At 44.1% G+C, this 16,807-nt stretch overlaps 1 protein-coding gene across 1 annotated transcript in view; it reads right to left on the bottom strand.

The window, feature by feature from the left end:
* Window positions 1–4,093: 4,093 nt before the first annotated feature.
* The window catches only part of LOC139472481 (clustered mitochondria protein homolog), a 53,146-nt gene continuing 40,432 nt past the window's right edge, over window positions 4,094–16,807 (bottom strand). Inside the window, exons 26-33 of the mRNA XM_071254958.1 lie at window positions 15,930–16,116; window positions 14,771–14,962; window positions 13,555–13,635; window positions 12,362–12,487; window positions 11,698–11,783; window positions 11,119–11,248; window positions 10,158–10,366; window positions 4,094–9,106 (exon numbers count right to left, since the gene is read on the bottom strand). Of these exons, the coding sequence (XP_071111059.1) occupies window positions 8,839–9,106; window positions 10,158–10,366; window positions 11,119–11,248; window positions 11,698–11,783; window positions 12,362–12,487; window positions 13,555–13,635; window positions 14,771–14,962; window positions 15,930–16,116 (1,279 nt within the window). The 3' untranslated portion in view covers window positions 4,094–8,838. The remainder of the gene's footprint in view (window positions 9,107–10,157; window positions 10,367–11,118; window positions 11,249–11,697; window positions 11,784–12,361; window positions 12,488–13,554; window positions 13,636–14,770; window positions 14,963–15,929; window positions 16,117–16,807) is intronic.

Genomic DNA, 16,807 nt, shown 5'->3' with positions numbered 1-16,807 from the left:
CCAGTCCTTGCTTTTAACCCCTTAACGCTAGACAGGGTAACAACAAGTGCCATCTTTTAAAGTCTCTTGGTATGACGCAGTCAGGGATCGATCTCCGGGCAGACGCTAGACCACGGAGGCGGTCCAACGCTGCTTTGAACAGATATTGTGGCGGGGGAGGAAAGTCAAGTGATGCAGGTCTACAGCATATCAGTCCACATCATGGGTATGGTGCTGAGAAACCTGAACATTATCAGGGTGATCCAGGGTTTAAACCTACGAGTTTAGGTTCCTGGCAGACCCAAGGGATGCAACTCTGCATGGCAAATTGCGGCGCCCTTGGCCAACTGGGCCACCCATAAAAATCACTGGTCCCACTAGTTAATGGGATCAGGTGGCCAGGCTCGCCGACTTGGTTGATGCATGTCATCGTATCCCAATTGAGTGGTCTGGTCCAGACTCTATTATTTACAGACAGCTGTCATATAGCTGGAATATTGTCGAGTGTGGTGTCAAACAAAGATTTTCACGTCTTTGACAAGTGGCCGTGTCTTTGGCTGCCCACTTGTCCGATGACCTTGACATTCATGGTGATCCACTGTTCGCTTATCCACAGGAGAAAACAAACTCACTAATTGTTCTTGACATTATTTTTTATTGCTTATCAAACTCTTGGTTAATGTTTGAAATCATTCACCACTCACTACTGTACATGAGTTCTAGATCTCGGCAAACACACATCACACGCGGAAACATAACCTACACGGCTCATTCCCGGGTCCGTACATGGAGCAGAAGACGACACTCGTCAACACAGACAATCACTCCCACATTTAGTTACTGTGCTCCGCAGAGAATGACAGAAATTGATCACAAAGATTTTTAGAATATCTAAATAAGGTCCATGCTTTGTTTGAATTCATAAATGACTGCTCAGATTTGTGTCTAGACTTGCACAAGTCTCTAAAGCAATAATTATAGGTTTAAATCATAATTTCTTGATTATATAAATAATAACAAGCAGTCCCCATAAGAGACTGGAGTCTGTCCACATATCTAGACTTGCCTATTAGGAAGATAGAATTACTACACATCCATGGACTTTTCTTTGAGTACAGCCTTGGAGCAAGGCTACTATCTGTCATGTGCACACGGAGAACGGACAGTTTCTGCTTACTTTTAAGTTTAATAAATGACGATCCAATCAGTTGTCCTCTGCTTGATGACTTAAAAGTTTGACTCCATAGTACGAAATCAATTTGACGCGGGACATAATGATCGACACTTACCTCTGTAAGATCATGTCAACAAAGGCTTGGAAGCTATCCACAACCAATGAACCATCCTCCAAGGAGAGTGGCACTTTCTGTGACTGAGAAAATACTTCCTGTGTATTGCACTGAACCAATGCCCCTTTATGAAGAGGCCACTATAAGCTGTCTCCAGCCACAAGGCCACTGTCCATACCCAAAGTGGGAAATCAACTGAACATTATGCCAAAGAAAAATTTCAGGCCAGCCGAATAATTTTTTTATGCACAGATCATGTGTACGTCATGTAAACAAGTGTCCTCTACATTCCTACAGACCACAGGAAATTAAGTGCTACTGTCTCCACTATTACACTGAATATATTAACACATCTACATGCTGTATTCTGACCTAGCTGAGTAATTGATGACGACGCTGATATACTCCCTCAAGGCACCAGCCTTTAATCCAACTCAATACCCTCACAAACATGATCCATACAGGAAATCCCATCCTCGATAATCCAGGGTATAATATCTCCATGTTGTAATAAATACCCTTGGCCCATTTGTTACTGGAGCTTCGTTTCAAGCAGGCTTCACAGTTCATATTTAGTATTTGATTGCTAACTGAAGGCCTACATTTTTATCAATTCACATACAGAATAATTAAATTAATTTTATCATTAATTGACTTATATTTCATGTAAACAACTACTCAAGCAAAACAATAATTCATGTCTCCTGATTTCGACAAAATATATCAAGAATGTGCTCATATAGGAGGCTGATATTTTTTGTAGAGATCTACACTTGGGCTTATGAGTGAGAAACGTCCTTAGCTATTAATAGGAGTGTTAATGTCACCTCTAAAACGAAGCAAGGCGGTGCTTGGGTCCAGGGTACATACTACAATACCATGGAGATATAACACCCTGGATCACCGAGGATGAGGAAACATCAGGTGTATTACTTCAATGAAATCTACCCAACAATTATGTTTAAATAATGTCTGAGAAGAGCAGCATGTTTAATTTACAATGTAAATGGGGGACCATGACTGGTTGAATATGAAGTGTTTTTACAACATCAAGTTTGGTGGTACACAATCTGGAGATAGCGTGCAAGAATACACAAACACCACAGCCAATGGTGAAAATCAGCTGAAAGATCAGCCTCATATTCATCTACACGGCAAGAATAACCAAGAAATCTCAGAGTACTATTACTACTATGTGTAAATAATTATCACAAAAGCTTCAGCTTAATTAGTTATGTTGATATCGTTTGTCAAAGGAGAACATAGACAAGATCAGGCAGATCACAAGATCACACATAAAATGCAAAATAGCCTTCCTTAAAAAATGCAGTAATTTATCATATTCATGTATACATCAGTAATTTCTCCACAATATAATCTGTTAGGATTGTCTATGCACTCATTTGTCAAATATTCTGCAGCTTTGTAACATCACAATGAAAAACATTCTATCCTGTTACAATGGCAACCATCCAACAACAGACAAAATCACCATGGAAACAACGTACAGTAGGCCACAATAAGTGGTACAAAGGAGGTTAGAAATAATTCTTCAAGAACACTGAAAACTTAACAAGCAAAACACTGAAATATTCAGTCTTGTTTGTACTATGGGGTTTACACCAGATTATACTCTGAAAAGAAAGGTCTGGACGAGATTAGAATTACTCTCAAAGCCAGCAGGTAAACCCACAACGTAACCCAGGAATAAATGAATGTGTTCTTAGGCCGCTTTTAGCAATATTCCAGCAATATCACACATTGTACCCATGTCGGGATACCAACCTGGGTCTTTGGCGTGGCGAGCGAACGCTTTCACCACTAGGCTACCCGACAGCGCATCAGCAAATAGAATTTTACAAAGATTTTCATCCATTTATCTTGATCGGTCATGTCTAAATTTCAGTTAATATCTATAGATCTTCAGTACAACATTGTGGGAACAAAATATGGAAGCTTCAGTGAATCGAAGCCATGTTTACCTACTGACAGTCACCTGGTACGTACGTGTAGTCGACACATCAGTGCTACAGCTGGTCATGCCACACGCACACACATGCATACGATACAAGCAAATTCATATATATGTATATCACTGAGACTCTCAAAAACATAAACCCTCTAAAAATCTAACATTCTGTAAATAACGTAAATACTTCAGATTACACACAATCATCTACATCGTCAAATTCATAGTGACAACCAACAAATACTGATGGCTAAAATAACGACCTTGAGCTGTCCTGATTCCTGATATAGTTTCATATGCATACGCCATGAAGATCCGGGTAGAGAATAGGTCTTCAGCAACCCAAAGAGTTTGCCCAAAGAGGCGACTATGCTTGTCATGAGAGGCAACTAACGGGATCGGATGGTCAGGTCAGGTTCACTGACATGGTTGATGCATGCCATTGTATCCTTATTGCGTGGATCTATGCTCATGATGTCAATAACTGGATTATAGACTTGATTAAATATGACGGCGGTCTGTAAATAATCGAGTCTGGACCAGACAATCCAGTGATTATCATGAGCATCGATCCACGCAATCCCGTTAGTTGCCTCTTACGACAAGCATAGTCGCCTTTTACGGCAGGCGTCAATTAGTGACATATTGATGCATCAGTGAATCATCATAACTCTCATACAGAATAAGACACAAAATAAATTATCCAGTTATTTCAAGACAGCTGCTACGTAGTCCACAATATTTGATTAGTTCCATTCACAAATCTCAGACTAGCACTGACGAACTATCACAGTACCCAACGATTTATCGTAATCACATCCTTCACATGGTACAGAGAAACCTCCCTACCTCCATGTTGAGAACATCAACATAAATTATGCTATTAGGGTTTGGGTGAGTTGAGTTCGGTTACAACTTAAACACTTTCCTCCCTCATGTCGGATGAGAACCCAAATGGACACAGCATGCAGACTTCACAACTTCAACAAAACCCTTGAGGCATCATGGCCGACAGGCCTGTTATCATTATTAGGCCATACCGGGACTTGAACCCAGGACCTGATGATTGAACTGCAGAAACTTAGCCTACTTGGCCATGATTTTGTCAGAGAGTAGAATGAAACTGTCACATGTTCTCACACATGGGGCTGACAAGGTTTCACTGCATGTAGCACATCTCACCCATGAACAACCAACTGTACCAATCAATCGTAGCTACGACAGGTGTTGTCCACATCGGAGTGTGTGAGTCATAGCTACGACAGGTGTTGTCCACATCGGAGTGTGAGAGTCATAGCTACGACCATGTTGTCCACATCGGAGTGTGAGAGTCATAGCTACGACAGGTGTTGTCCACATCGGAGTGTGAGAGTCATAGCTACGACCATGTTGTCCACATCGGAGAGCGAGAGTCATAGCTACGACAGGTGTTGTCCACATCAAAGTGTGAGAGTCATAGCTACGACAGGTGTTGTCCACATCGGAGTGTGAGAGTCATAGCTACGACCATGTTGTCCACATCAGAGTGTGAGAGTCATAGCTACGACAGGTGTTGTCCACATCGGAGTGTGAGAGTCATAGCTACGACCATGTTGTCCACATCGGAGAGCGAGAGTCATAGCTACGACAGGTGTTGTCCACATCAAAGTGTGAGAGTCATAGCTACGACAGGTGTTGTCCACATCAGAGTGTGAGAGTCATAGCTACGACAGGTGTTGTCCACATCGGAGTGTGAGAGTCATAGCTACGACCATGTTGTCCACATCGGAGAGCGAGAGTCATAGCTACGACAGGTGTTGTCCACATCAAAGTGCGAGAGTCATAGCTACGACAGATGTTGTCCACATCGGAGTGTGAGAGTCATAGCTACGACAGGTGTTGTCCACATCAAAGTGTGCGAGTCATAGCTACGACAGGTGTTGTCCACATCGGAGTGTGAGAGTCATAGCTACGACAGGTGTTGTCCACATCAAAGTGTGAGAGTCATAGCTACGACAGGTGTTGTCCACATCAAAGTGTGAGAGTCATAGCTACGACAGGTGTTGTCCACATCGGAGTGTGAGAGTCATAGCTACGACCATGTTGTCCACATCGGAGTGTGAGAGTCATAGCTACGACAGGTGTTGTCCACATCAAAGTGTGAGAGTCATAGCTACGACAGGTGTTGTCCACATCGGAGTGTGAGAGTCATAGCTACGACAGGTGTTGTCCACATCAGAGTGTGAGAGTCATAGCTACGACAGGTGTTGTCCACATCGGAGTGTGAGAGTCATAGCTACGACAGGTGTTGTCCACATCGGAGTGTGAGAGTCGTAGCTACGACAGGTGTTGTCCACATCAGAGTGTGTGAGTCGTAGCTACGACAGGTGTTGTCCACATCGGAGTGTGAGAGTCATAGCTACGACCATGTTGTCCACATCGGAGAGCGAGAGTCATAGCTACGACCGCTGTTGTCCACATCAGAGTGCAATAGTCGTAGCTAAGATGGATGTTGTCCACATCGGAGTGCGATAGTCGTAGCTAAGATGGATGTTGTCCACATCAGAGTGCGATAGTCGTAGCTAAGATGGATGTTGTCCACATCGGAGTGCGATAGTCGTAGCTAAGATGGATGTTGTCCACATCGGAGTGCGATAGTCGTAGCTAAGATGGATGTTGTCCACATCAGAGTGCGATAGTCGTAGCTAAGATGGATGTTGTCCACATCAGAGTGCGATAGTCATAGCTAAGATGGATGTTGTCCACATCGGAGTGCGATAGTCGTAGCTACGACCGCTGTTGTCTACATCGGAGTGCGATAGTCGAAGTACTACAGTGATTGCCCAAAAGGACACGTAGATCTGTGCTGATCAGTACTGGATCTACTGGAATGTTACTATTCTAGTACTCAACGGCTATTCTAGTACTCAACGGCTGAGGTACGACTTCACAACACTAACACTCGTAGTCTTGAGCATGCATAACTTGAGAGCTTCATCTCTACTTAACACACAACGACACATGCATGCACTTAGCAGTCAAGGTTTGATTCATGTTTGGGTTTTGTTAATAAATGCGATCTCGTGTCACGGCAGTGCTAACCCACTCTGCGATATATCGACCATGTCTCTGAGCTGTTAAACTGGTCACCAATATTGACCAGTGTCTTGGGGCTTCGTAAGACACCTATTGACCAGTAACAACGTAGACACAATTTTAAGGACAAAACTTCTTTCATACTGTAAAAAGCTTTTTACAGCAGTAAAGAAGTTGTTATCCATAAAATTGTGTCTACTTTGTCTTCCGTCAACTTCTAAGTAATGCCTATCAAACAATTTATTGACCAGTATCATCAAATTCTGAGACAAAGTCATCGCTTTTTACAATACAGTCAAATTCACTTCATATATTCTAAAAGAAAGTTAAGCACTTACTATTGTAATATGAAAGAAATGGGTGGTCCTTTACTTATTTTCCAAAGCATACTTCCCAAGAGAAATGCACAAATTTATGTGGAACCTTCAGTTATGTAACCATGATGGTTTTATTTACCTGAAAAGTACTGCTTGGTATTCACATCTACATAAGATACAAAACCTCTTAACACTTCTGTTTTCTAAAAATCATGTCTTGAGTGTAATGTTGAATCTCTTGTATCTTTTATACAAATGGTCCTGTGTATCAAATATGCAATTAATGAAAAGTAAAACAGATCTTCCACATTTCTAAAAAAACAGACAATTGTCAGGTACACTAACAAAATAACTTCAACAATTTCCGAAGAACATCTACAGGTAAAGGAATGCTATTTGTAGAATTAGTGGAATGGTTTAAACTACATATCAACCAAATGCTCCAAGATGAGTATCTCCAGCACCGACAAATCAATGGTGTACAACTCATCATAGAAATGGCCCATGAAAATATCAATTTAAACTATAACTTGGTACAGTTATTCCAGCTTACCATATCATTAGCATATCAGATCACTGATTACCACATAGAACAATGTTGAATAATTCATCTATTTGGCACATGGAGTTATCCTGTATTACGCTACCCATCACGTGTGGAATAACTCTCGTATCATCCAGCCATCAGGTAACTGTGTTTATGCAATGAAGATTTCAGTAACAAAGTCAGAGGACCAACATCCTCAATCCTCCTGGGTATAATATCTCCATTCTATTATGCTTATACCCTGGACCTATCACAACAACAGCTTGGTTGTGGAAGTGACACCCCCAGTCCATCTCTCTCATTCAGCACAGAATTTCCGCTATCTTGTGAGAATAACGTTATTGGATGACTATTTCTAGCGTTCGACTCATGCTCAAAATGACATAATGGTAACACCAGTGAGCAGGGTATTCACAAAGTGGGGTGGCGATATTATACCCTGGATAAAGGAGGATGAGGCAAAGACTCCACCATGAAGGCAATATCGGCCTGCATAGTCAACAGTTTCTCACAGAGAACAGCAACTTAATTTTCCTGTACATGATTTGATTCAAACTTAATCTTGTCACACAACAGATTATTGACCAACAAAAACTAGCTCTGGATACACATCAGTTCCACTCAACCTATGCTCCACTTCCCTGTGTGTTGTCCATTTTTATACGATATATACACTGGGCTCAATAAGCATCAAAGATTCGTCATCCCTCTCTACCTAAGCACAGAATTTCTCTCGGCCCCAACAGCTATTTTGAGCGCTGTGCCATTAGAACTAAGCTCACAATGAAACTATGGTGGTCATTCTGGTCAAGTGTATTTAATAGAATGCCGATATAATACTCTGGTTACTTGAAGATGGACACAGTCATATCTACATTCACGTTCATCCATACAACAAATAAATTCATCTACTTTGACATCTTGTTCAAAACAAAACAAATAAATTCTCAGTAAAATTATCACACTTTGGATTTGATAGGAGGCATATTGGTAACACAGAAAAAACTAGCAGTAGCGTCAAAACATGGCAGCATTTCCTTCACGATATGTCTACGACAAACAATCTATAAATGCACTATTTCTCAGCTGCTTATCTTTCGGGAACAAAGACCTCAGACTCTCCATGCCTCCCCTTCTCCATGAATTACAATTCTGCACACTGACAGCTTCCAGACTTGTCAATGGAGCCATGTTTGACATGGCTGAAGAATCATCCTTATGACCAGCCATTGGGATTCCACAAGCAGCAAACCGAGCAATGGAGGCATATTGAACCAACACACAGCTTGTTTCAGTCAACTCCTACTTGCTCCGAACCCGACATCTAAATGCACGACCTACATCGCAGGTCGAAGGTCCACAGACAACATGAATGGTGATTCGAGTGAAAGACAATCACATATGCAGGTGAAAGGACGATGACGGAAGACTGCTGCGTCTGCTACTTGCATATGCACATGATATGCAATGCCCTGTCCGGATCCGTAATATATACAAAGGGAGACAACCCACAGCTTGTTAAGGTCGTACATTCAACTCTCACACTACACACAGCTACACCACATAATTATTGTCTATTCAATTACGTCCATTGACATTGCAGCCTGGAGTTGTCTCCCTTGAAAGTGTTCACATATACCATATTCAGCAGAGTTTCCCAATTTATCGCCCTTCAGTCACTGTAACTTCGGGAAGGGGATCCTGGAGCTTCACATCTCCATTGACTAGTTGAGCAGGCTCATGGGATAGTTTGTTATCACCAGCACAGTCCTGAGATGAAGGGGCGCCTTCAACGGCGCTTGTGTTTGGTAGGCTGGCATTGTCCAAGTTTGATAGCTTAGCGTCACCACTTGCAGTAACTTCTGGAAGCTCTTTTTGATCAGTCGTCCTCTTGGTCATCTCCTGCTTGAACTTCTCGATGTCGTCATGACTACAACAACAAAGTGATCGTCTTCATGGTGTTGCCAGAATATGTTCATATACGAAAATATATATATATATCTATATATGAAAGTTAAAACAAAATGAGGGGAATGAATGAGTGAGTTGGGTTTAACGCTGCAAAAGTGAGTGAGTTAAATGATGCTTTGAACTGTATTACAGTCTTATCCCAGAATGTCAGCTTAACATGGGAAGAAAGGCCGAAGTGATGCAGGTCTTAGACATTTACTGATTTGGTTGAACCCACAAGCATGGGTATAGTGCTGACGAACCTATTACCATAATCATTATCATAGGTTCCTGGCATGCCCAAGGGACCCAACTCCGAAAAGCGACTCGTGGTATGTTAGTTGACAAGGCCCCACCAGAAACCAGAAGTTGCAAACAAATTAGAAAGTACCTAATTAAAATGCAATTTCAACCCTTTATTAAATTAATTAGTTTCATTCGACATATAGTACGAGTGAGTTGGGTTTAACGTCCCTTTTAACATTATTCCAGTTATATCACGGCGTGTGGTTAGGAAAGCCCGAAGTCATGCAGGTCTCAGACGTTTACCACTTCAGTAAAACACACAAGTACAGGTATGGTGACTAACCTAGAAACATAATCGGGGCGAACCAGGATTCAAACCCACAATCAAAGGTTTCTGGTGTGCCCAAGGGACGCAACACTGCACAGCGAATCGCAGCGCCCTAGGCGACTGGGCGACCCATACCCCCCTATAGTAAGAGTGAGTGAGTGAGGAATTGCTAAACAACGCATCAGCAGTCTTGCAGGTAGTCGTGGCAACACATAATATGGAGTAAGTTCCTCATGCACTTACTCTTCAGCCATTTTAACCATCTAATCCCCTTTTCAGGCAGTCGATATTAGGGACATACTAACCCAGAACCCCATGGCGACTCCAGGCTAGAACCGGTCCCAAGCAGCCAATGCCGGTTGCCTAGTGAGGACTCCAGAGTCACCTGAGCATGTAACCATGACGACAATGACAATGGCGTCACCTGAAAATGTAACCATGATGATTATGACCTCACCTGATCTGGACGAAGACGATGCCATTGATGACGTTGAGGGTGTCGAGGACGCTAGAGAGCGAGGGTGTCTGGATCTGTATCGGCGGGAATGTGATGCTCTTCTCTCCCTTGTAGATCTCGTTCATCTTCTTCTGGAACACGACCGCCTGCTGTGTGAGGTGCTTCAAGCACTCCGACGACTCCTTCGTCCGCTCATGCTCCTCGCCAAGCTGCCAGGATGCAAGAAGTCAAATAAATACACATAAAGCAGGATCCAACCGCACTTACAGACTCAAGGGTGAGTGAGTTAGATTGGTTTTACACCGCTTTTAGCAATATTCCAGCAATATCACGGTGGGGGACACCAGAAATGGGCTTCACACATTGTACCCATGTCAGGATTCGAACCCGGTCTTTGGCATTACAAGCCAACACTTTAACCACCGGGCTACCCGAATGCCCCTACAGACCCATGGAGACATTATGACTGAAGGTTGACTACATAATTGTTATCATGTCAATGCAAAAAGTGATCCCTCAGTGACATTGCTGACACAGAACAAGGCACTGTACACCAGGGGGCTCCCCAGTAGCTGACCCGAGAAGATCCGGGTCTTCAGCAATCCACGCGAACGGGATCGGGTGGTCAGGCTCTTTTGGTCAAACCTTCATTTTCTTCTTTGTGAAGATCCGGGGTAGAATAGGTCTTCAGCAACACATGCTTGAAGTAAAAGAGCCGACCACCAGGATCAGGTGCTCAGGCTCGCTGACTTGGTTGATGCATGTCATTGTATTCCAATTACCTAGATCGATGCTCATAATGTCACTCACTGGATTGTCTGGTCCAGACTCGATTATTTACGGACAGCTGTCTTATAGCTGGAATATTGCTGAGTGCGGCGTTAGACGACAAACAAACACCAATAGCTGCCTGTCGTCTCTCTCCAACCTTTACCAACAACATGTAGTTTGAGTGACCTACCGTTTGCCTGTAGATAGCGAAGGCCTCCTTCTCACTGAGCAGTGCGGCCCGGAAGTCTCCGCGACATGAGTGAGTGCGGGCCACCAGGTGATAGCTCATTGCCACTTTCAAACTCTTCACACCAAAATACCTGCAACACAACACAACAAATGTGGATATAATTCAAAAGACAGGAGAATATGTGATGGGTACACAATTCGACTCTCACTGGTCCCACTGCGAGAACCCCATCTCCGTGACCGACGCCAAGGCAGAGCGAGTGAGTGAGTGAGTGTTTGTTTGTTGACATGCATCAACCAAGTCAGCGAGCCTGACCACCCCATCTCGTTAGTCGCCTTTTACAGCAAGTGTGTGTGTGTGCGAGAGAGAGAGAGAGAGAGAGAGAGAGAGAGAGAGAGAGAGAGAGAGAGAGAGAGAGAGAGAGAGAGAGAGTACACTACTATTGGCTAAATTCCAGCAATATCACATCCTGGGGACACCACAAATGGGCTTCACACATTGTACCCATGTGGGGAATCGAACCCTGATCCTCGGTGTGACGAGCGTATGGACATTCAGAGGGCTGTGTGGAGTACCTACTTTGTATTAAGCTGCAACGCCTGCTCCAGGAAGCGGAGGGACAACTCGTACTCCTCGACCGCGTGTAGGATCAGACCTATGTTACTCTGCAGTAGAATGGAAGAGAACATTTATAATCTGCATCAAAACCTCGCCAAGATGTAGGACCCCAGTCTGTGAATTCCTTTTGAGGGAACAATACTTTGAAAATAGGACAACAAGTGAGTGAGTATGGTTTTACACCGCTTTTAGCAATATTTCCAGCAATATCATGTGGGGAATCGAACCCAGGCCTTTGGCATGACAAGCGAACACTTTAACCACTAGGCTATGTGACCGCCCCATGAAAACAAGTGAGAAAATGCAATTAAAAAAAACAAATATTGACCGTGATGTTCAAAATTAGGCTCGTGGTAATAGGTAATTTGATTTTGTCCTTCAATTATCCACCACACTGTCAAAAATTCCATTGCATGTTGCATGAAAATCTACCAATGATGATTTCTGTACACCGACTCGCTACTAGACAATTAGTTACAATGTTTTCACCTTGTCCTGAAATAGTTCCAGACCCCTGGATCGGTTCTTAGTTCCCATGAATGTAGAGAAACCAACTGACGTCATATTATAAACACTTCTCTAATGCACACTTTAGGAAGACTACTGGGTAGGTGTGACCACTCACGTCAATGAGGGCAACTTCGGGGTGATCCTCGCCGTAACAGAGCAGCGCCAGGTAGCGGGCCCGGTACATCAGCTTCAGTGAGCTCGACACCTGGTTGTTGGCGAAGCAGTAGAGGGCCAAGTGTGCCTGAAACACACGTCCAATCAGAGACATGTACATCACAATCAGTCAGCCAATGAGAGACATGTACAATCAGTCAGCCAATGAGAGACATGTACAATCAGTCAGCCAATGAGAGACATGTACAATCAGTCAGCCAATCAGAGACATGTACATCACAATCAGTCAGCCAATGAGAGACATGTACAATCAGTCAGCCAATGAGAGACATGTACAATCAGTCAGCCAATGAGAGACATGTACAATCAGTCAGCCAATCAGAGACATTTACAATCAGTCAGCCACTCAGAGACATGTACAATCAGTCAGCCAATCAGAGACATGTACAATCAGTCAGCCAATCAGAGACATGTACAATCAGTCAGCCAATCAGAGACATGTACAATGAGTCAGCCAATCAGAGACATTTACAATCAGTCAGCCAATCAGAGACATTTACAATCAGTCAGCCAATCAGAGACATTTACAATCAATCAACCAATCAGAGACATGTACAATCAGTCAGCCAATGAGAGATATGTACAATCAGTCAGCCAATCAGATAAATGAACATCACAATCAGTCAGCCAATCAGAGACATGTACAATCAGTCAGCCAATCTGATAAATGTACAATCAGTCAGCCACTCAGAGACATGTACATCACAGTTAGCCAATCAGAGACATGTACATCACAATCAGTCAGCCAATGAGAGACATGTACAATCAGTCAGCCAATGAGAGATATGTACAATCAGTCAGCCTATCAGATAAATGAACATCACAATCAGTCAGCCACTCAGACATGTACATCACAATCAGTCAGCCAATGAGAGATATGTACAATCAGTCAGCCAATCTGATAAATGTACAATCGGTCAGCCACTCAGAGACATGTACATCACAGTTAGCCAATCAGAGACATGTACATCACAGTTAGCCAATCAGGTACATGTACATCACAGTTAGCCAATCAGGTACATGTACATCACAGTTAGCCAAGCACACGCACAAATATCATCAATCATTGAAACACACATTACAATTATCACAATCATTGACACATAGATCACAAGCACCTAATGTTTCACTTACATATTCTGTGATGGTGTTTGGGTGATCAATCCCCAGCACCCTCTCACTCATCAGCACAGCTCTCTGTTGGAATGACAGCGCCTGGAGACAAACCGTAGTCACACATAACATGGGATATACAGCACAGCCTCACTGCCCTCTCCGTACTCTCCCCCTATGTACTGCCAGTGTATTGTTATAGTGGGTGGAGTCACTGACCTTTCCGTACTCCCCCCCTATGTACTGCCAGTGTATTGTTATAGTGGGTGGAGTCACTGACCTTTCCGTACTCCCCCCTCTATGTACTGCCAGTGTATTGTTATAGTGGGTGGAGTCACTGACCTTTCCGTACTCTCCCCCAACCCCCCTATGTACTGCCAGTGTATTGTTATAGTGGGTGGAGTCACTGACCTCTCCGTACTCTCCCCCTATGTACTGCCAGTGTATTGTTATAGTGGGTGGAGTCACTGACCTCTCCGTACTCCCCAACACCCCTATGTACTGCCAGTGTATTGTTATAGTGGGTGGAGTCACTGACCTCTCCGTACTCCCCACCAACCCCCCTATGTACTGCCAGTGTATTGTTATAGTGGGTGGAGTCACTGACCTCACCGTACTCCCCCCCTATGTACTGCCAGTGTATTGTTATAGTGGGTGGAGTCACTGACCTCTCCGTACTCTCCCCCTATGTACTGCCAGTGTATTGTTGTAGTGGGTGGAGTCACTGACCTCTCCGTACTCCCCCCCTATGTACTGCCAGTGTATTGTTACAGTGGGTGGAGTCACTCACCTCTCCGTACTCCCCCCCTATGTACTGCCAGTGTATTGTTATAGTGGGTGGAGTCACTAACCTCTCCGTACTCCCCCCCTATGTACTGCCAGTGTATTGTTACAGTGGGTGGAGTCACTGACCTTTCCGTACTCCCCCCCTATGTACTGCCAGTGTATTGTTATAGTGGGTGGAGTCACTGACCTCTCCGTACTCTCCCCCTATGTACTGCCAGTGTATTGTTATAGTGGGTGGAGTCACTCACCTCTCCGTACTCTCCCCCTATGTACTGCCAGTGTATTGTTATAGTGGGTGGAGTCACTCACCTCTCCGTACTCTCCCCCAACCCCCCTATGTACTGCCAGTGTATTGTTATAGTGGGTGGAGTCACTGACCTCTCCGTACTCCCCCCTCCCCCACACCCCTATGTACTGCCAGTGTATTGTAATAGTGGGTGGAGTCACTCACCTCTCCGTACTCGCCCATGATGTAGTTGAGTCGCGCCAGGAGGCGGAGACAGGCGGCAATCTCAGGGTGCATGGCCCCGTATACATTGTTGAGGAGGTTGAGGGCCTCGCTGATCAGCTCGTACCCTTCACGCAACAAGCCCTGCTGGATCTTGTTCTGGCCGCTCGTGAAGAAGTGGTAGGCGTCTGTGGCCTGGGGAAAACATCAGCTTGTTAACATCTTAACATCAACACACAAAGTCACAAACTCTTAATCAGTAGCTGCCAACTTTTCCAAATTTCAGTATTTTCTAACAATATACACCAAAGCTCAAACAAATGAATCATCTGCAGTCAATACAGCCATGTGATTCCAAAATTCAGTCAATAATTTAATCGCTTAGTTTTTCTTTCGGCCACAGCAACTTCCGATACAAAGAGTCGAGTTTCAGGACTGGACAGACAAAATACCAGGATGAACAAGAGGTGTTTGCAGCAGATTGACATAGGTAAGATAGCCTCGCAATATGAAATTTTTTTCTTGTCAATTTTTCCCTCTCCGTAGATTAGTGTATTATTTGTATTAATAAGGGGAGAGACATTAATTGTAAATTCGTATAATAAATACAAGACATTTGTTACAGTTGACAGCTACGTCAATCATGTTAGGAAGTCCTGAAACCTTGGTCGTCTCTACTGTTCGAATTTGAGCCAAGTCCCAATGATACAAGCACCTGCGTACGTAATTGGGAATGGCAGCTTACTGATTCACTAGTTCATAATCATGGCCTCCATTCCACTTACGAACAAGAAGAAGGATCCTGGATGCATTCATTTGTTTCCCACAGGGAACGGGAATGTTGTGGAGGGGGAGTTTATTTCCCCACCAGCTGGCCTCACACCTACACCAGAGACATGATGGTGTCAACCTTCACTACACCTGAGACATGATGGTGTCAACCTTCACTACACCCAAGACATGATGGTGTCAACCTTCACTACACCCGAGACATGATGGTGTCAACCTTTACTACACCCGAGACATGATGGTGTCAACCTTTACTACACCCGAGACATGATGGTGTCAACCTTTACTACACCCGAGACATGATGGTGTCAACCTTCACTACTCACGAGACTCAGATTGAATTATTGAAAGTCAAAGACACTGGTGTCCGTACCTTGGGATGTAAATGTTTGACGATAGGGAAAGCGTTGATGATGTCGTCCTCATAGAAGATCTGTTTGTTGCGGGAATCGAGGTGGTACTCTCTCAGCAGGATCTGCACGCCGCATGTGCGACACAACATCCGCAACAGCGCGGCTCGACTGAGGTTGTACTTCTCCGTAGCAGACTCCACGGAATCACTGTACAGAAGGGGAGACAACTCATGTAATATAACGTTCACAACAAAAACTGTGAGAGTTGGAGAAAGACCAGAACAATATGAAATAATACAGTTAACATTGGTTACACCATGCCACAGAGTTCGTCTCCCTTTGATGTTGGCCGAACCAAACTGCCATGGTCACCTTCCAATCCCCATTGTCACCTCCCTAATCTTGTGGTCACCTCCCTAATCCACCTCCCTAATCCCCATTGTCACCTTCCAATCCCCATTGTCACCTCCCTCATCCCGTGGTCACCTTCCAATCCCCATTGTCACCTTCCAATCCCCACTGTCACCTCCCATTCTCCATTCTCACCTCCCAATCCCCATTGTCACCTCCCATTCTCCATTGTCACCTCCCATTCTCCATTGTCACCTCCCAATCCCCATAGTCACCTTCCAATCCCCATTGTCACCTCTCAATCCCCATTGTCACCTCCCAATCCCCATTGTCACCTCCCAATCCCCATTCTCCATTGTCACCTCCCAATCCCCATTCTCCATTGTCACCTCCCAGTCCCCATTGTCATCTCCCAATCCCCATTCTCACCTCCCAATCCCCATTCTCCATTGTCACCTCCCAATAATCCCCATTCTCCATTGTCACCTCCCAATAATCCCCATTCTCCATTGTCAACTCCCAATCCCCATTGTCACCTTCCAATCCC

Source organism: Haliotis cracherodii, unplaced genomic scaffold (assembly GCF_022045235.1).
Source record: "Haliotis cracherodii isolate W230 unplaced genomic scaffold, xgHalCrac1.p SCAF_24, whole genome shotgun sequence".
NCBI classification, from domain to species: domain Eukaryota; kingdom Metazoa; phylum Mollusca; class Gastropoda; order Lepetellida; family Haliotidae; genus Haliotis; species Haliotis cracherodii.
This window is presented reverse-complemented; position numbering and strand designations above follow the sequence as displayed.